General features: G+C 33.3%; 1 protein-coding gene across 1 annotated transcript; it reads right to left on the reverse strand.

Annotated features, from left to right (window-relative positions):
- Positions 1-539: 539 nt before the first annotated feature.
- On the reverse strand, positions 540-2,433 carry LOC131050503 (UPF0426 protein At1g28150, chloroplastic). Its single transcript, XM_057984694.2, has 3 exons — positions 2,227-2,433; positions 1,922-2,071; positions 540-892 (listed from the first exon to the last, which is right to left on the reverse strand). The coding sequence occupies exons 1-3, from the start codon at positions 2,275-2,277 to the stop codon at positions 707-709; spliced, it is 387 nt and encodes a 128-aa protein (XP_057840677.1). The 5' UTR covers positions 2,278-2,433; the 3' UTR covers positions 540-706.
- Positions 2,434-21,306: the final 18,873 nt, after the last annotated feature.

Consider the following 21,306-nt stretch of genomic DNA (forward strand, 5'->3'; position numbering starts at 1 on the left):
AATTAAAATCATTAAAATTACCGAACTTAAGAGGCAAATTGCAAATCTACCTACCCATACGCGCTCTTTAAGCAGAAGCACTCCAACTAAAAATTTCAAACTTACAAGAACTTCTTCCTTATTTATTATTATGTCAATAGAAAGAAACCATTTTTATGATGTTCAGTAATTAAATTAAGTCTACCAGGCTGCAATCGCAAAAGTTGGAACCTGATCATGTTCAGAATTTCTGCAATACATGAAAATGGTTGGCATCATGATCTTGAATTGTATGAAGATTTTCTCCACAAGTTGTCTTTAGAGCATAAAATCCATATGTAACCTGTCCATACAGCCTCCCATGTTTCTACTTCAAGTTAATCTCAAATTTTATCATATTGTTTTTAGCTGAAGAACTTTTCTTTAGAATTTTGTGTTTTTCCTGTATTTCAAGTTGGACTCAAACCACTTGACTTGGTATAAATCCTTGGGATTATAATCGAAGGTTTTACAGTGCCAGGTTGAATAAGAAACAACAACGGGGTAACTAAGAAACTCAATTCAGCAACTACTTCATCTATTCAATTCAAAATAAATTAATTGAAAACAAAGAACATAAAAATTATTTTACACAATACAGATACAATAGATCTAAACCTCTACTGGATGAGTTCATGAACAATATCAATTTGTGGCTTAATCGATGTAAAGATAACAGTAATGAAACTCATTCTATTTCAATCTGCTGAGGTGCTTCATCATTCACTTGAGACTGGGTTTCCTGGTCTTGCCCTTGATCTTCGTTTATACCAGCAGCTTCAGCTGTCCTAGCAATCCATTCCTTCAAAGGATCCTCCTGCAAATCAAGTCTTAACAGACCAGCAAACACCCCTCCTAAAAATGCAACGGGCTCCTGCTTATCACAAAACATTGCACAAACCAAACTTATTCATGTATGATAATGCACCTGCATGCACATATATATACAAGTTTTGATATTTAATCAAAATTAATTCCCCCTCAATTTTGGCTGTGTTTAATTGTCACAAACATCCCTGTCATTTCCCAATAAGTATGCTTGACCCATCTATGATTAAAAAGGTAGCCAGAAAGATTTAGACAAATGATTGAATCACTGAAATATGTTTGATGATCCGATTTGATTGGATTGGACAATCCAAAACTAACATTTAAACTAAAATAACTGAATGCTTCGAGAATACATTGTAATAGCTAAACAGTCATACAAACAATCTTCTATATAGGTAAGCATACTTTGATGGGCGTAGAAAAAACTGCTGTCTAAGAGGGTATTAAAATTCATCTTATCTTATACGTATGTTGTATTTGTAATTTTGTATGAATGAATAAAATACAAGCTATCTGAACATGTATCCATACGATACAACCAACCTGAACATATCCATATTGTAAAATATTAAAGTATGTATACCTAGTAAACTCCAATTCACATATTTTTATATAACAAAAAAGCAGTTAGAATTATTGGTAAGGACCATCTTTAGTCTGTCTCCGTAAACATATAACTAAACTACTACTACCTCATACAGTACACAAGCAGTTGGAAGTAACTCAATTCTTTTATCTATATAGTATAAAGTCAATTGGGAAAAGTGTATAAGTCTGTTCATTAGCATAATCCAATTAGAGTCATTATATATAATTAGAGAGAGAAGAAAGAGCAAATGAAATATACAGAAATGAGTTACTATACTCCATTCATATATACTATAGGTATACTACTATATATAAATTTGGGATTATCTGGTCATTACCCTTTCAATTCATCTATACAGATGGTATTAAATTATCCAATCATCAATATAGCTGGGTATACCCGATTCATTCGTCCGTACAGTATGCCAGATACGATTAAAAAGCAATTGGGATTACTGTGCAATGATATGGCAAGCTAACTAACCTTTAGCGCTTCTTTGACCAGGGGTTCATCGATGGGGTTCAGGAAGGATCTGATCCTAAGACCTCCTCTAACTCTCACTGGAAGCCCTGAAAGCCGTCTTCCATGGGAGTATGGTCTTGCAAGATTGTTTAATCCAATTCCGCAAGGCCTCTGCAGAAAATCAAGAAACCCAAACTGACTCAAAATCAGATACAAAAAACCCAAGCTAACAGAACATCGGATTTTGAAAGAAAAAAAATTGATTTGAAATCAAATAAAATGAGAGGAGCAAGGGAGTAAACAGTTTGTTTGAATGTGTGTATTACCAGTTGTCGATGCTGTAGACGAGGGTGACTGTGAGGGGATAAGAGATCCATGATTTTTGGCTTGGCTTACATTTTAAATTGTGAATCCTTTATATGTAGGCATTTGGATACGTGCTTACTGCCGGAACAAACTTTCAATATGGAAAATTACCTTACGGACATTGGGGGGAAAGGAAAATTACCAGTAGTGGGCATAGTTTCAATGGCGGATATTTTTTGTCAACCCAATTTTTCAGTATTAGATTACAAAGGAGCCTAACAAATTGATAATGGAAAGTTCATTAATGAATATCACACGTATCAATAGTGGATAATTTTACACAAATGGGTTGCAAATTTTGAGTTATCTATTTTTGGTGCAAAGGAGTTAAGGTATGGGTAGATCCTTAGTTATAAGCAGTTCAGTCGTATACAGAGACAACCAAAAAAAAAATTGAAATCCGATGTATGGTTTGAAAGTTCTATATGCGCGAAGTTAGCTATGTCCACTACCTATACATATAGCAAGTGTGAAATTTTTATACACATGCCAATTCCTATTTGGTTTTGGTGAATTTTATCTTTTATCAAATTTTTATTTGCATGTATTTTTATACATTTTCAATTATGAGTAAGTTGCAACATACATTCATTACATCTTAATAGTTGCATTCTCTTGTTGTGGAATCATTTTTTCACCATACAAATCAATTTTTAAAATTTAAAAAATTGAAGTTATATTTGTTGGATGTCTATCAATTAAATTATTTATTATTATCTAATTTAGTAGTTATTTTCATGGTTAGTTATGTTTTAGTACTTAAAGATGTTTAATACGCATTAATTCACATCTAAGAAATCTAGTTATCATATATAAAATCCTAAACATCTCAAGATGAATCATTTTAGAAACACATTGCTTGAAGCACTAAAAGGGGTTAACTTTATATCAAATCATTATATGACATATGCATGACTAAAGAGTGTTATTTACAATCTTCTTTGTGACTATAAAGTTGATTTAAACAAGTGGGTTGAATTAATCTAGGATAGTGCAACAGTTGCATTCCATTGACTTCATCATCCAGTATCGTTTTTTGCAATGCACCATTAGTAGGATCACTTTCTTGCACCAAGTTAATACCACAGTGAGTAAGATTGATCTTGTATAGCACATATTTGAACCACAAATAATTTAGTGACTATTTAATTCTATGTCATTTACTAACCCCAATGCACATCTTTTTAGTATCCATGTGATTGAATTAAGTGTTACATCAAGTCTTTATCTTCATCATTGTTCCACAAGATAAGTGTTTTTATCATATCCATTTAATTTTCTAAATTAGTGCATTTATTATTTTGATATTAACCCAACTTTAATTACTTGGGTCAATTTATGTTTATTGAAAGCATTTAATTAATTGACCTAAGTATCCCATTTAGGAAAAGATATCTTTCAATTAAATATTGAGTGAACCTATCCATTCTTTGCCACCATTCACCCTACCATTGTTGTTGAGGGAAGATTTGAAGTGTGTCAAATATAAAGATGTATGTGTTCCTAGGTATATGAAAGAGATGTTATCCCAATATTGGCACCAATCCCATCGAGAAATTTATAAAGATCCTTATTTATATGGACAAGCACATGCACCTGCCCCATGCAAACAAATATTGATGCTCCTCAATCTAGTTATAAACCTAAATTGGGACATAAGAAATGGTAGATCCCTTTCCATTTAGCAAGATGATAATACTCACAGGGAATAATAAAATTGCTTATGCACGTGATATGCATCACTAAGAACATTTTTTCGAGTTAGGACTATATCCTATCCATAGACAAATTGATTCATCCACCACTCATATTGGTCTACGTCCCACTAAGTGGTATGGTGAGCCTTGATCCCTATAATTGGGAGGCACATGATCCTCCAGACATACTTTAAAGTAATAGTGATCTCAAAAATGACCCAATGAGATGTGTTAGTATCAAAATCCATATTTTTTGCCAAGGTGGTGAGCATTTAGGTGCTTTTGCATAATGGTTGTGATATGACCATGTGTCAAACCCTAGCCACCTCAAAAGGATCTAATCAACATCTATGGGTGGAAGTAATTGCATTCTCCTAATTGACTAGTTTAGAGGGGTCTTGTAGAACTTGAGCTTAGTTTACACATATAAACATAAAGAAAAAAAGAACAAACCCATCACCAATCACAAAAGCGAATGAAATTCACACTAAAATTTAAAATTTGACTAGTGAGCGTAAATCATGTAAGTAGATCGCATGCATCTAGTTGATCTTGTTTGTTGATCTCTTTCCTAGTGGGACACTCCATTGATCATAAAGGATGAAAAAAAATAAGCCTACTCTAGTTTGATAAAAAAACCTAAATATTTTTCAAAAAAATCATTAAATTTATAAAAGCTAAAAAAATTGGGTCAAAAAGTTGACGTACGACATCTAGTTATTCACCTCATTTTATGTTAGCTTGTACTCTATCATTTCATATAGGATTATGGCTTCATCACTGAACCATCATATCAAATCACAATATGTGCTCTAAGATCTACAAGGTATAAAATGCAAGGGTGCTAATGAAAATAAATGTGGCTCTCTACTATTCACCCCTTATATATAACATGACATCAATCTATAATTAATGATTATGAATTCTACAAACTTTATTTTCTCACCCTTATAGTCACATTTATTATGAACAATACTATTGAATATGACAAATGACATACTCATATTGTTAGCCTCTTTTCACCATAGTGTGTTTATTAAGGCCCTTATCTTATGTCAAAAAAAATCATGGCATACAAACCTATTAATTATCGCATTGATTCATGGCACTTATTTGATTATTTTGGAACACCTTTAGATCATACATGTGTCAATTGGCATATCGTTTATCTCCATACCTTATGTCTAAAGTATTTATTATAAGACCCATTATCAACTTAGAATAAAAATTGATAATGAATCAACATCACATAAGATTTCATGATCGCATCCTATTTATGTGCTTTAATTGCCTTATATATCAACTATCTACTTGTGACCATTACATTATTTTTATGTGGCCACCAAGGGATATTGTTACCACCTTATTTGGGTGGCTATACATCATTTCTAATCATGTGCATGCCCACGTGGGGACACCAGATTTCATATGTAGTCTCACAACCATAGCCTACATAGTTGCACTTGCATTTATGGACATTTCCTAAGAACCAACTTATTACAATGGGATGCATCAATCCTTCCCTATCCTATTATGTTCTTTCATGTCATCTCATATATTAATAGTTGTACTAGTGACCGTATTATCTTTCTTGCATTATCAATCTCATGAAAAGGCTTGATATGAAAAGTATTTGGAGCTAGGGGAAAGGACCCAGTAGTTGAGCATGTACCAATTGTTGTGAGGGTTGTTGATACCTTTTGTTCCAAAAATTGAACAAATAAAACCTATTGTTTGAAACAAAAAATATCAATTTTTGTTAGGAAATGTACCAACAGTTGTTAGGAAATGTACCAATAGTTGTTAAGAAATGTACTAATATTGTAAAAAGTGCCCAATCAGGTGATGCCATGTCAGCTGCACAACTATTGGGGTCTCTTTTGCACACCTATTGGTCTCACTTTTTTGGGGGGCTGTTTTGGACACCTTGGCAAAAAGCATGCTGATGTGGCATCATATTTGATGACGTGGCCCCGAAACCTTAGTTATAAGCAGGGGACTTGCCAAGTAAGCTGCTGTAAAAAAATCGAAGTGATTTGAAATTTCCAAGTAGGATTTTGAGAAGCGCGAAGTTAGGGTGCACAACTACTGGGTCCTTTCCCCTATATTACCACTAGGGACACCATGCCTTCATTATACCATTTTCTTCTTATGCTCATGGAGCCACTATAGGGAGAAATTATTTTTCTAGTGTCATGTGTACTTACAAGAGTGAATTTATTCATTAGGTCCACTTCACTTTTTAATTTTTTTTTTCATTTGGAATAAAATCATATTTTTAACAATTATCCCTAGCCCATGTGCTTAAAATGCTTATCATTCAAGTTTATATTTTTACTAGTCACATGATGTATTCCCAAAATTTACTAATATACATGATACATGTGGTCTATATTTAGATTAAAATTCCATTTCATGTACTATTTATCTCTCTCCATTGATTACTTACATCTATTGATGCAACTTATGAAGGAAGGTTATCACACTCCTTTATTGAGATCATAAATAATTTTAGGTGATAAATGAGAAATAACAAAGGAATAAAGATCAAATATAATTAAAAGATCTTTACCTTTCTCTTGAAAGAGCCTCAAACTGAGCAAGAAGAGGCTTGTACCCAAGTGTTAAGAGATAGTTATATCAACCCTCTTTATATGCTCTAGAAGGATTTGAGGATAAATAAATATAGGTTGATTGGAGAACTAAAAAATGTGACTTTGGTATGAATGTAAATAATAAAACAAGAGGCGGAAACTCTCTTAAATATATTTATTGGATGGAGGATAGACAATTGAGATTGAATTTCAAGGTCATCGGTAGAGGATTCATGAGAGAATTGGAGAGAATGACAAGTGGCATCATTAAATTGATGCACTTTGAAGAGGGGAGGATTGAAGAGAAATGAATGTGTTTATTCCTAAAGCCTCTTCCTTCATTGAAAGTCTTTCTCAAGTTGCATAACTTGTTTCCATGAAGCATATATAATCTTTTTATGTATCACATCACTCATAACGCTATTGCAAAATGTTGCAATCAATTAACATAACATTTTTTATTTCTAATTATTGTAGGTCATTTTAAAATGAATACTTTTATCTCTTTCGAGAGATATTTAGAGGATAAAAATATAAATAGTTAAAAACTAAATGTGTCATTTGTGGCCCATTAATGGACTTTCTAGGGTAAACCTATTGAGGGGGATATTTTTGTGTCTGTTTGGGAAAAACCGAATCTAGGCTAGGGAAAATTCAATTTTGATGGTGCTTCGCAGGGTAACCATGCATTTCGGGAGCAGGATGTATTGCTCGGGATGATGCAGTCCAATGATTCTTGTTAAAGGGGCTCAAGGTTACCAAATGGCACAAATAATGAGGCTGAAGTTCGAGCTGCATTGATGGCAGTTAATCTGGCATGCAATCTTAAAATCCCAAAACTACATCTAGAAGGGGATTCCAAGATAGTTATAGATGCAATTTCCAGTGGATCTTCTCAGTGTTGACAAATAAATAAATTTATTTTTATTATATGATCAAAACCTTTCTTTTCAAGATTTCAGAGTTTCACATATTCGAAGGGAAGGCAATGGGGAGGCGGATACTCTATCCAACTTGGGATGTGAGTTGGATCCTCAAGGGATTTGATGGTCGGACAACTTTGGGGTTAGTGTGTCATGGTCATCTTGAGTGGGTACTTGGTGATGGCATCTCTTGCCATTGAGAAGTATAGTTCTTTAAATTTCATTTCCTTGTTTTTCCTTCTCCGAGCTGATCTTACTTTTCCATCATTTATTTTGAGCTGCCACCCAGTATGATTATTATGTCAATTAAATTGTGATTGGATGCTTGTGGGGTGGCACATTTTTTGTCATGTAGAAAAAATGACATGATATTTGTTATCGAAAATTCTGGATTTTCGATAGGCATTTTTCTTTTTGGGTGAAGCTTTCCTTGGTTTTTTGGAGTGGTGGTGTGGTGGGGTAGTGAGGTTGCAAAAACCAGTTTCTCAGGCTTGAATTCTGCAATGGAGGCCAATTTCACCTTGCATTCCACCAAACAACAACTGACTTTCTAGGGTGCATTTTTTATAAGAGTTTGGGTGGAATTTTCCTCTTTGGTGAGGAGGAGTTCTTGGATATTATCAAGTGACTATTGAGCCACAAATTATTGGTGTTTGATTTTTGTTACAAAACAAATATGGACATTGTGTTGATGTTGATAGCTTGGGGTCACTCCTTTGGAACTAATTTGGAGGTAAAATGGGTGGCCAAGGCATGTGTCCCTACTCACTCCTCGTGTAGCTTGGTCTCCTTGCCAAGGAGAGTTATTCCAAGGCAGCATCTAAGATGCCCCTTTGGAGAAGGTGTAATGCCAAATCGGGTGAATGTGGAGTATCGTTTGTTTATGCTTTGGCGTGATGGTACTAACCATGGTAAGGATCGAAGAAGCTCGTGAGGTGTGGGAGGACCTATTAGTATACATTTGTTATGCAGAGGTTGAAATATGCAAGGCTCATGAGGTGAAGATGAAGCATGACTATGGCAAGAAATCATCTCTTGGAGATGAAGATGACTGGGAGTTTGATCCTGACAAGAAAATAAAAATCAAGTAGGAGTTTTGTTTGGGTTTCTCTTCCTTTTTTGTTAGTTCTAGGCTAGCCCAAGTAGTAGTGAAGTAATGGTTGTCTGTGTACAGCCTCTAGTGGCATAATGTTAGTCTTACAAATTTCTAGCATTCGAACTTGGGGTTCATCCCTATTTATTATGTACTTGTTAACTATGTATGCAATTATTTTAGTATTAGTATGGAACTCTAAAATTACTGACCAAAAAAAAAGTGTCATTTGTGAAATAAATTATTAAACAACAATTAGAATTGCAAAGAACACTTATTATGTGAAACACTAATATAATTGTACAAAAGCTTCATTTATTTAAATGTTTCATACATGGAATACTCTTAAAGGGATATAATTGTTTATATTCCTCTAGCCATGTCTTTAATATACTATTGATTCCAAGCATAATCATAAAATAATATAAAAGGTAGAGATCTACAATAGAAGATTAAATCATTGATCCTTTTGCATGTGACTCTATGTGGTCAAATTTGGCTTGCAAGGAATTATCTTGCACCCCATTGAGGCATTGGCTCTTGAAGTTTATGGAGGGATCAATTCTATTAAAAATAATAAAAATAACATTATCAACAATTGTTGACATCATATTTATAGTTAACTTGAATGACTTGAACTATAGGTAGTCGAGAGCATGATGTTCTTAATGGTGTATGTCACGTGAGGTTTGAAGGAGCATACTCAAACAACATTATGCTTAATCTTCTTATAATTATCTACATAACTACAATCACATGTGTGATATCATTTGAATTTACAATAATGATCATGGAGGTACTACAATCCATGAGACACATTTATAGATTACTATAGACTATAGAAAATAAGTTAACATTATCATTGGCCATAGGAATGGTCTTGACAGTATTGTTACAAGTAGTTAAATTAGACATTCCACTTAGATCAAAACATAAATCAAGAAATCTTATTAATAATTAAATAAAATATAGACATAATATAAGTGAAAAAATATTCAAGCTTAAAAGGCATCTTTTTCATCAAAGTCGGCAAAAGCTTGCATTGGACCACATAAAAAAGAAACATCATACCTAACACATTAGATATATTATTTATCCATTTGAGACTTCATCATGCCTCTAGTATTACTTCTATTTTAAATACCCAAAATATCCTTACAACCCATTAGCATAAGGTGCATGAATTTATAATCTATTTTAGTGTAGTTCCAAGGATTTAGGGTTATCCTTTCGTCAAATTCACTCTTGAATTCCTTCAACTTAGTCCCTATTGGGACTCAATCCCATAGTGCCAAATTTTTATTAAGTCCTAATTTCCTTGTATACTTAGGCCTCTTTTCACCCATTGAATATAACCAATCTGAGAAAGTGTGTGTGTGTGTGTGTGTGTGTGTGTGTGTGTGAGTGTGATTCTTTATGTGTCATTTTTCCTAAGTGGTTTCCCCATGGTATCCCCTATGTGTTCACTATGTTTTAAAGTTAAAAAAGCCCCAAAAAGTTTAAGTATTGGGGATTCTCTAGTCATTTCCTTAAGTTTCTAAAATTTTTTAGAGTTTTGGACTTTTTAGGGTGTCCATCTTGGTATGTTATCCCATCCATCTCCACCTCCCTCCTTGTCCTTATCAAGTTATTGGAGTTTTTCCTCCCAACATAAGTTTCCACCCAATCACAACATCCCATCCCTTATCCTTGTATTTCTTTTTAAGTAAAGGTGTCAAACCTTTGAACCCTCCCATGTTGGCATATCATCCATCTAAATTGCAAAACCTTAACCCAATACCTTAGAAATTTTTAATAATAGGAGCTTTGGAATTGTATGCTTCACTTGATACAATTTAATTAGCATCTTCAAGATCCACTCCCTAAAAGTTTGCACTAAGCACTTAAGTCTTTCATTTGCATTAAAATTTTGAACTTCCTGATTTTTCCATGCCTTTTTCTTTTTCCCCACTAGACTGTGAAAGTTCCCTTTCACAGGTATTTGTTTATTGTCATCCCCAAGCCTTGAACTCCATCAATTATTTTGTCTATTTTTAGGAGTTGTATTTCACCATTCCCTTTACCTTAGTACATCTTTTGATATATCCTTAACCTCCAAAGTTTGAAAATCTCATTTTTTTTACAATTTAAATTCACCTACCCCCTACATGTTCAGAAGGTCATTTATGCCTAGATTTGATAAATCATCTACTCAAAAATACCCTTTCAACCCCAAAAAGAATTGTTTATCATTTGGGTGTGGAAACTTGTAAGTAGTTTTCAGTTGTAAAGTAAAAATAACATAAGTTGTCATTAATGAGTTGATATGGCCTTGCAACTAGCATACCAAATTTAAATGTGCCAAAAAAAATTTGTTTATGCAAGAAGGTATATATTCAAATAAGGAAACAACATAGGTGACCATGCCCTAATTTATTGTTGTAGTTGCAAGTTAAAAACTTGATCCTCCATGCCATCTCTAGGCCACTATTTTAGTGGATTTTATGAGCACTCTTTTGCTATGTACACTTGGATCCACTTATTGTTAAACCTCATAATGATGGTGAATGTAATGATAGTGTTTATATCACTTTTTAGGTATCTTTGTAGATCATGAAGGGATGATTTTGGTACACAGGAATTAATATTGTGGTGGAAAAAGCATGGGAAATATTTTCAATTCATACAACCATTTTTATCTCTTAAATTCAAATACATAAGTTGATGACTAGGTAAATACAAGCTCTTTATTCATTGTAATAGTTGGATCTTAGTTCTAGTTTTTATAGAATGAAAATGCAAAGTGTTCTAGGATTTTATTAATGCTAATTAATTCACCAATAGGGTAGAGTATCACAGAACTTGTAGAGAGGAAACTATTGTAGTAGATATATGTTAATTGTAAGTATTTTGAGAGATCTATTGGGTAGAGAAGTGTGATAGGTCTTCTTTCTCATGAGGTTTCTTTCATCACATTTATTGATGTGATTGTAAATAGAATTTAATAGGTGTTACAACACCTTAATATATTATAGTTTATCATTATAATGGTCTTTTCCTTAATATAGGTGAATATGGACAAGTTTGAAGAGTAATTATTAACTTTATGTGGTTGTTGTATGTTGTTTCACTACTATAATTTATTGTTTACATTTATTAATGATTGAATGTAACTCTATGAACCAATAAAGCACCAGTCTTGAAGACCTTAACCTACCACATATAGTTAAAATCAATGAAATCCATTACTAGTAGTTATAAGAAGTAGAGTAGGATTAATGTTGATGCTTATGGATCAATATTATAAACTAGGGATCGATCTCAAGCAAACCTAAACCATTAATTTTTGTGAAGCATTATAAGCATGTTTGTGATGTCTATGAAATTTTGAAATAAATTATCTCAATGGATTATAATAATGTTACTATCTATGGGTTTGACCTCAAGGTGTGATGGTGAAGTCATTGCAATGTTAATATTGTAATGAAGGTTCGAACCCCATGAAGGATGGAGAGAGGAGGAAAAAGAATAGAAGGAGGATGAGGATGTGTATGAGGAAGAAGCAGGATGCGAAGGAGGACTCATATGTAAAGAGGATGGCATGAAGGAAGGAGGAAGGACTTGCAAAAGGAGGATGTGTAGGAAGAGGAAGAAGTTGTGTAGGAGGAGGAGGAGAAGGACACATGTTAATGTCGAGAATGAGGTCCCCTATTTATGGCCTCACTTGGATCAAGAGCCAGGCTAGAAAATTCCTTGCACTTCACCATAAATTAAAAAAAATAGTGTTACTATATATAGAGACATTGTGCAAAGTATTTTATTTGCTATATAAGAGGCCTTTTTACAACTAACTAATCTTGACCTTGACAAATATAAGGTGAAATGTGTATCTACGCATTATTACTAATTGTTATATTTATTATACATTTTAAGTAATTCATAAACCTATTAAGAATTCCTCAAATAAAATCCTATTGAGTTTAGTATAATCTTAAAGTATAGGATATATTACCCACTCTCATTGGTTATCCTTAAACCATCATGAATCTATTGATGAACCCCTACTTTACTTTCTTGAAATAAACCACTAGCCTTGAAGGTAGAAAAGAGCTATGTGATTTAGGACTTGTAGTTTTAGGACCTAACATTTGGCACCATTGTTAAGGATGAGAAGGTAAAATTACAATCCTATAACCAAATTGTAGACTTTGCAATCTTGGAGTCATTTCTTGTCACTACTACAATAAAATTTAAAGCCCCTTCTAGAAGAATAGTGACATTTTTTTATGGTTCAATCCAAAATAAACAAATAGACCTAAACGAATTTGAAAATGAAGAAAAAACGGTAGCTTGAATTCCAACAAGGACACGAGGAAGCTTCAAATTGTCCAAGAAGAGAAAATACCACTTAGAAAGATAGGGGTATTAGTAATGACCTCATACGCAAGACTCTCAAGATACATAATTAGTTGGTACATCTAATATAATAGATGTTTTTATTAATTTAAGAGATCATTACTACTATACTTTTAACTTTTTATTGATAATACATTATAAGAACAACTAGAAGGATGCATATGCTTGAATATGAAATAAGAAGAAATGAGACACTTATAGTTAGAAGATATAGAATTGATATTTTCAATGCACATGTGCACGGCCATAGTTGTAGAACTAAAAATGCTATGCATTCCTTCTCCTAGTGCATCACAAAGAGATTAAATAAAGAAAGAGCATGTTTTCCTTAATTTTGATATAGACATGCAGTCTAAGAATGAGATAAGGGAAAGGGAAATAGATGAAACAATAAATTTGATAGATCATCTACAAGAAAGATTGAGAGAAATTGAAGTTCATTTAGCTTTGAAGTAGGCTAAACTTGCACATAATGCCACAAATTTCAACATCATAACATTCCTAACTAGTAGGAAGGACAATAGGGCAATAATTATATGAATGTGAGGCAAAATATAAAATTTAACCTTAGAAGAATAACTCAAAGACCTTCTCCAATTAGACAATTTATTGGAACTAAAAGATATAAGCAATTGGATTTATTCTGGATCCCTTGTTATCCAAATCCCATCAAAAATGAAATTAGAGAAAAATATCAAGGTTCTGAGGTAATAATACAATCACGAGTGAGGAGTATCTTACGTTTTTAATTATTACTTGCGAGTATGAAAATAAATATTAAGATGTGATGATGAACTTAATTATGAAATCCCTAAAGGGGAGTGCAAAGGAAAGGTATATGATCCTCCCAAATAATAGTATTGACACATGGGAGGAGTTCATGAGGGCTTTTCATATTACAATATGGTGATATGATTGACCCTATTTTTGTATGATTATGATTATTCTAAAGGTATATGATCCTGCCAATGTTGCAAATAATTCCAATGAGGGATACAGTTTGTATAACATGTCATATAATTATGATTAGTCTAAAAGACCACAACAATGTGATAGATAGAATGCACACATTCAAAGGATTTTTCAGTAGCAAGTCAAGGTAACCCTTGACCCTCTTAGAAAAGACATTGTAAATTTCTAGGGCAATTATCTATGGTGTGCAATTTTTTACCTTCCTTGTGATCTTGAAAACTATCTAGTTGCCTTAATTGATAATAAAGATTAAGAGATTTCTTATGAGGATAAAAACCTAAAGTATTGTAATGAAGAGTTTGAATAATTAGATACATTTGAATATCAATTCAATAATGAGGAAGATGATTATTTTGATCATGGGAATATTGATCAAATTTTCCAATATGATTAAGATGCAATCCAAGGAAATCATGAAAATTAACACTTGAGGGAAACGATGAGGCAAAAGTGCCAATGAATAACATCATCTAACAAATATAAAATAATCATTGTTAATTTTGCAGTTATTGTTAAAAATAGTGTTGCCATTGATGTCAAAAGAGAGTAGTGCAAATTGTTGTTGTAAAAGATATAATTCATATACTTAAATGTGTAAAGGCCAAAGGCCCCTAATTGTGCCTTCCCAAGTGATTAGTAGTATTCCATTGCAATCATTGTGATGAAAATCTAGTTTTGACCAATCATCATTTAGTATTGGCACCAAATGCAACCACTAAGTGCTAGAATTGTTATTTGTAATGTGTTGACCCATGAGGCATTTATTTTTAATTTAATTTAAGTGCAAAATTTGTTTGATCCCCTTGGTGAAATTAAATTAAATTAAAATTATTATTTTCAAAGTTGGTTGATCCCTCTTGGAGAAGTTGCCCCTTTGGATGAAGAGATATGTTAGGATAAAGAAGAAGATGAAGTGGAGGTAAAGTAAGCAAGCAATAAATGCAATATCTTTCCAATACAAAAATATTTCTAAAGGAGAGAAAAATGAATATTTGATCAATAGATTTCATGGAGCAAAAAATATAATATCATCCTAATAAATTAGTAGATTTTTTAAGGCAAGTGTATATGTAAAAGCATAACATCATTTATAAGAATATCTAAATGGTCATCATTCAAGAAGGTGAATACTTTGTTGATGTGGAGGTTAGTACCTCCTACTAGAAGAGAATGGTGTATCTTGCTAAGTTAGTGCTTAGTAGTGAAGATTGGTGTCTCTAGTGGGTTGGTGCCTATAAAGATTTGTAAGAATATTCTATTTTTTTAGGTTGGATTTGGATAGTATATCCAAGTAATTATTCTTTTTGGTTTTCTCTCGAAAGAGTTTCGATGTAAATCTTGTGTAAGTAAAAGATCCGAAGAGCACTCAAGACTTGTCATGAATGTTTCTCCTCAAATAGAGCTCCATTTTTTGATGCAACAAACTATGCATTCTAGAGCATAAAAATATGAAATATCTAATGCCTCTTGGTTTCAATATTCGATAATCAGTAGTAGGTGGTTATATATTTCTATCAACTCAACCAATATATTTGGTGGGAAATAAGTCTATTGAAAACAATGAAAAATTTATGAATTCTATCTTGTGTGATCTTTCGAAATAAAAGTTCGTCAAGGTGATGCACTACAAATCAAAAAAATAAATCTGTGACAAGTTCAAGAACACATATGAAGGAAATTCTAATGTTAAGAAAGCTAAGTTGTAAACCCATAGATGACAACTTGAGAATTTGTAGATGAAACATGAGAAAAATATTGCAACCTATTTCTTTTATGTGGATGAAATCATCAACAACATTAAAGGGCTTGGTGAAAAGTTGAAGATTTGACAATTATGCAAAAGGTGTTAGGTCTCTCCCCTTGATATTTGACACAAAAGTTTCTACCATTGAAGAAATAAAGGATGTAGACACACTAATAATGAATGAATTGTATGGGATCCTCACACCAAATGAAATGAGGACTAGAAAGGAGAAGAAGCCTTCAAAGCTTCAAATAAAATGAAGAATATAGAGCTTGAGTCAAGTGATAGCTTCAAAAATGAATTAGATGCAAAGGAATATTGTTTTGTGAAAAATCTCAAGAAAGGATCCAACAAATACAAAGGTAATCTACCCTTCAAATGTTTGAATTGTGGAAAAGTAGGATATTTTGTTGTTATTGTCCATACATGTAGAAGATGATAATAGCAATGATGAAGATGAACGTAAAATAAATAAAGAAAGTAAATCTCATCAATACAAAAAGATAGACTATAAACAAGGAAAACATGAAAAGAAGATGAACATTCATAAGCACAAGAAAAACCTATACTACAAATAAGATAGTAGCTCATCTAAGGAGAGTGATGGAAGTATCTCTAATAGTGATACAAAAGAAACTCTCTTCATGGAAACATAAACAATAAGTGATGTCTTGAAAAGCGAGGACAAAGGAAAATAAAAGATGATTTCAAATGAGTAAGAAAATGTCAAAATGGATGGGGAAGTGGATCTTGAAGAAGAAATAAATTGTGCCTTAAGCAAAATCAAGAAGCTCAAGAAAAGAAACTTGAAACAAAAGTTACAACTATAGAAATGTGACTTCGAATCTAAAATTGTTTCCTTAAGGCAGGGAATTGGAGAAAACAATGACTCAATTAAACATAAGCTTAAAATTTGCAAAGAGTACTGAAATAATAGATGATATTATCAATTACCAAAGGTTTCCATTTATTATGACTGATCTTGCCTATGAAGAAAATTAGAAGGCTGCTATAGAAAATTCAAATTCTAAGGGCATAAAGTAAGCAAAGAAGATAAATGAAGAAAAATATAAAGGTTATGCGAATGCACTTTAGAGCTCCACCACTAGTGATAGCATCAAGAAGAAATAAATTGATATCCAATTAAAAAAAACATTCCTCACAAAGACGAGGAAAAAATTCAAAAGATTAATCCCTCTGAAGCAATCTCATGTGACTAGGTTTCAAAAATTCAGAAACTTGTTCCGTCCAAGTCATATCCTATATAAAACCAACATTCCTCATTGCAACGTCGTAAATTGTACATCTTTAATTAGGTTGTCCAATTTCACACTCTCCTAGAACTCATTTTAGTATCTCTCATTCCTTTATGCATTATAGGACCTTTTATTAATTTAAATTAATATTATAGGTCCTCTCTTAATTAATCTCACCAAAATCTTACATAGGCCCTTATATCATAGGTGTGCCCTTTAATTCTTTCATCTCCTCATTTCTCACCTATCTATGCCCTATTTTAACATGTGTGGCCTTCTGTATTTTATCCCAACCTCAAAACTCATTTTGCATTTAATCATACCCTCTCCTTGGCATTTCAGGTCTTGGGTTTAAATTTGGGTCCACATTGGATGGAGAAATGCACCTAGGGCACCCCGCTCCTCAATGTTTTGGCTCAAATTTCAACCACTTAACAATTAGCTTGGTTAAATGAGAACTATTTGTCATGTCGACTTGCTCTAAATTCTACACCCCAAAATGCTTGATGATGTATATAAGGCATCTCTTTCAATTAATTTTGAGGATATTATCTCATGCTAGTAGCATTATCATCCAATTCAAGAGTAATCATTCTTCGTCGAGAGCATATCCAATTCAAGGAGCAACAAGCTACTTCAAGGCATCTTCAAGTGTTGTTTTATGATTTCATGATGTTTGATCATGTTATTACATCAACACATGGTGACCTTATCCTAAGAGCATTGCATCACCTATTGAAGGTATAATCACTTGCATTCAAGCATTCCATTTTAAGTTCTAGCCTTTGCTACTTAACAACATGCTTTCAATTCAATTCAATTTCAAGGTTAATTCCTAAAATCGGGGTTTGGATTAGGCAAATCCCTTTCTACCCAATATTTTCTCTCTTTTCTATTGTGTAGAGATAGTTGATGAAGCTACGAAAAGAGGTGTAGATTCTACAATTTACAATTTATTGGAGTTGAAACTAACGAGAGTGGGCAGAGCTAGGCGACCGAGTCCCTGCACTTTTACCTTGAATTTAGACTGTAGGTTAGTTATAGTCTATACTTCTGCATACTTTCCCGAACTTGGATTTGTTGGACATTGTTGTTGCTAAGATATGTTGTTGTCATTGATGTCAACATATTCCTATGATTTACTACAACCACTGTTGCAGATTGGTTTATTGGGATCATGGTTCAGTGTATGGAGTATTTCTAGTATCATTATATCTTTATGTATTGGTTTCAGTGATCCGAAAGCTTAATTGATTATATCATATGATCCGGTTTGTAATTTGGTGCTTTGCAGAGTTTGATATTTCCTCTGATATATTCTGGTGTGATCAAATCCTAAGTTGATTTTTTGGGAGATTGTTTGGGATGTTCCTGTGTATCTTCATTTCAAATGGTTTATGATTTGGTGCTCTGCAAGTTATCTTTCTTTGTGACAGCTACTATTGTTTGAGTGTTCTTGAATTTCAGATGTTGATCAATGAAGATTTGATAAGTGGTGTTGGTGCAACTATTACAAATGATTCTAACATGCTTTTTGGTGTTTCCTAATTGTGTCCCATTTGTTTTGATGGTCCTCATTGATCATTGTGCGAGTTTTGGTTATTTTGTTGAATTGGTGATATTCTTCGTGTTATGCAGTATTCTTGGTGGTGTAGCGTGTTGCGGTGGATCTTGGTGTGATTTCTGGTGGTGGTGAGCATTTGGAAATATGATTTAGGTCTATATTATATCATGTATATCATTATATTGGTCAGACGGTGGTTGATCTTTGTATTGTATGATGTAATTTTGTAATTATGAGATGAGGGTTTAGTCGACCTTGTTGTCAAGGTTGATGAATTGTATAAATAGGTGGTATAGTCATGTAATTTGAATGTCGATGGTGTGTTTGCATTATCAGAGAATGTTATATGTGGTGCTTAAGTGAATTTATCCTTCGGTATGGTGTATTAAGCAGAGATTAGTGCAGAGCAGACAAATGTGCTTAACTAGAATTGTCATCAGGCATTAGCAGATGTTATTATTGTAGTTCATCCCTTCTAGATTGTAGTTTGAATCTTGTTGTAAACCAGTGAGACTTCCCTGAGGGTTGTTGCCTTCTGGGTCATCTTATTTTGAACAGTGAGGTCTAGGAAATGAGCTTGAATGCAAGTGCATTCCCATTGTAATTATTTTCACATACTACTACAGAGTATCATCTTATTGTGGGTAGGTTCCCACCGTGGTTTTTCCCTTAACCAAGTTTTCCACGTCAAAATCTTGGTGTTGTGTGTTGTGCGATCAATTTTATTATCTTTGTTGTTACTACAGTTAATTAGATTTGTATTTGAGGTTAAGTTTGATAATCTGATGAAAACTTATTCACCCCCCCCTCAGTTTTCCTTCATTGTTGTTGCCAACAATTGGTATCAGAGCTAGATCCTCCGGAAGAAGCTTGACCGCTTGAGGAGATCCAGGATGGCAACTGGAGGTGTTATCTTTAAGAAGGAGAGTCTGGGATTTGATGAAAGTAACTATGCTATATGGAAGAACCAGATGGATATGCACTTGAGATGTCTTGGAGAAGATTACTAGAAAATTACAAAGGATGCCTATTATGTTCCTCAAAATGGACCGGTTACTGCTGTTGAGATCAAGGATGTTGAAAATAACATTAGAGCTAAGGAAGCATTACTAAGTGTCCTAACTGATTCTGAGATGACTAATGTGATGGGACTTCAGACTACACATGAGATCTGAGAGAAGCTTGAGACCATGTATAAAGGAGATAAACAAATCAAAGTTGCTAAGTTGCAAAGTTTGAAAGGGGAAGTATGAGATGTTGAAGATGGGAGAAGATGAGAACATAAACTCCTTTATGGATAAGGTGAATGAACTTGTCCTAAGTATTAGATGTGCTGGTGGAACCCTTGAAGAAGATGAAATTATTCCTAAGGTGCTGAGATCATTGCCTCCTACTTACAAACATAAGGTAGCTGCTATTCATGAGATCTAGAGCATGACTATTGTGACAGGAGTTATGTTGGTTGGAAATATTGTTACATTTGAATTGAGCGAGTTTGGTGAATCACATGGAAAGTCTGAGACAACATTTAGAGCATCTGTGTCCAAAAAAAAGAAGTATGATCCTGATGAATGTAGAATATCCATATATGAAAGAGAGAGAAGAGAGATGGAAGAGGAAGAAAGAGAATTGGATGAGCTTGAAGCATTGATTGCCCAAAGATTGCTTAAAGGAGCTGATAAGTATGATGGAAAATTGCCTCTAAAATATTTCTCTTGCGATAAGATAGGACATTTTGCCTCTAGGTGCCCGAAGAGAATATCTAAGTATGACAGGCATGATAAATTTGATAAGAATGATAAGTATGATAGATATGAGAAGCATGAAAAATATGATAAGCCTTATAAATCTAACCGGAAGTATAAGCATCAGAAGAACTGTTATTATGTTGTTGATGAAGGTGTTACAGATGAAGAATCAGAAGGAGATGAAATAGTGTTTATTGCTATTAAAGAAGATGGATCGGTACCTATTGATTCCACAAGCTACACTATTGAGGAGAAAGCTTTAGCTGCTAAAGTTGAAGAGAAAGATGAATGGGTGATTAACAACGGTTCTTCACATCATATGATTGGTGATAAAAGAAAATTTGTGACTATGGAAAAGTATGATGGTGGAATAGTAATATTTGGAGATGACAAAGCTTGTATGATCTGTGGTAGAGGTTCTATTTCCTTTGATGGTAAGCATAACACTGATGATGTCTTGTATGTTGAAGGTTTGAAGCGTAATCTTTTAAATGTTGGACAGATGGTTGATAAAGGTTATAATTTGCAATTCAAGAATGGAAAATGCAAGATCCTTAATGCCTCGAGCATAGAGATTGCATCAAGAACTAAGACTGAAGGTAATATCTTTCATTTGAATGTTGGTGAGAAAAGTTGCTTGATTGCCCAGATTGATGAAAGCTGGTTATTGTTGGCATTTTGAGTTTGTTGGAATTTTGCATAGAGATTGCATTAATGATATGTTGTCATTGATGTCAATTGAACCGGTAATGGTATTCATGTTATTGTTGATATTGTTGTTTTTGATATTGGCTAGTAACCTGTAAGAAGAAGAGATTTGTGGAAGATTTTGTAAACTGGTATGTAAAGTTTGTGAGTTGAATCGGTGAACCAGTGTAAAGGATTAAACCTTTCTATGCAATGTAATCGGTAAACCCTATCAGTTGTTAAACCCTAACCGATCAAGTTAGTTGGTTTATTATCTAATAAGCGGTAATGATGGAGACACGTGTGATCATTGTATGAGGATAAGTTCAAATTGTTTTAGCACATTTGTTTATTATCTAGGGAAGGA

Source organism: Cryptomeria japonica, chromosome 1, assembly GCF_030272615.1.
Source record: "Cryptomeria japonica chromosome 1, Sugi_1.0, whole genome shotgun sequence".
NCBI classification, from domain to species: domain Eukaryota; kingdom Viridiplantae; phylum Streptophyta; class Pinopsida; order Cupressales; family Cupressaceae; genus Cryptomeria; species Cryptomeria japonica.

Coding starts and splice junctions, on each gene's coding strand:
- LOC131050503 (XM_057984694.2), bottom strand. CDS start 2,277: ATGGATCTCTTATCCCCTCACAGTCACCCTCGTCTACAGCATCGACAA. Junction 2,072..2,226: donor GTCTACAGCATCGACAACTG/GTAATACACACA, acceptor GATTTTCTGCAG/AGGCCTTGCGGAATTGGATT. Junction 893..1,921: donor TGGTCAAAGAAGCGCTAAAG/GTTAGTTAGCTT, acceptor TGTGATAAGCAG/GAGCCCGTTGCATTTTTAGG.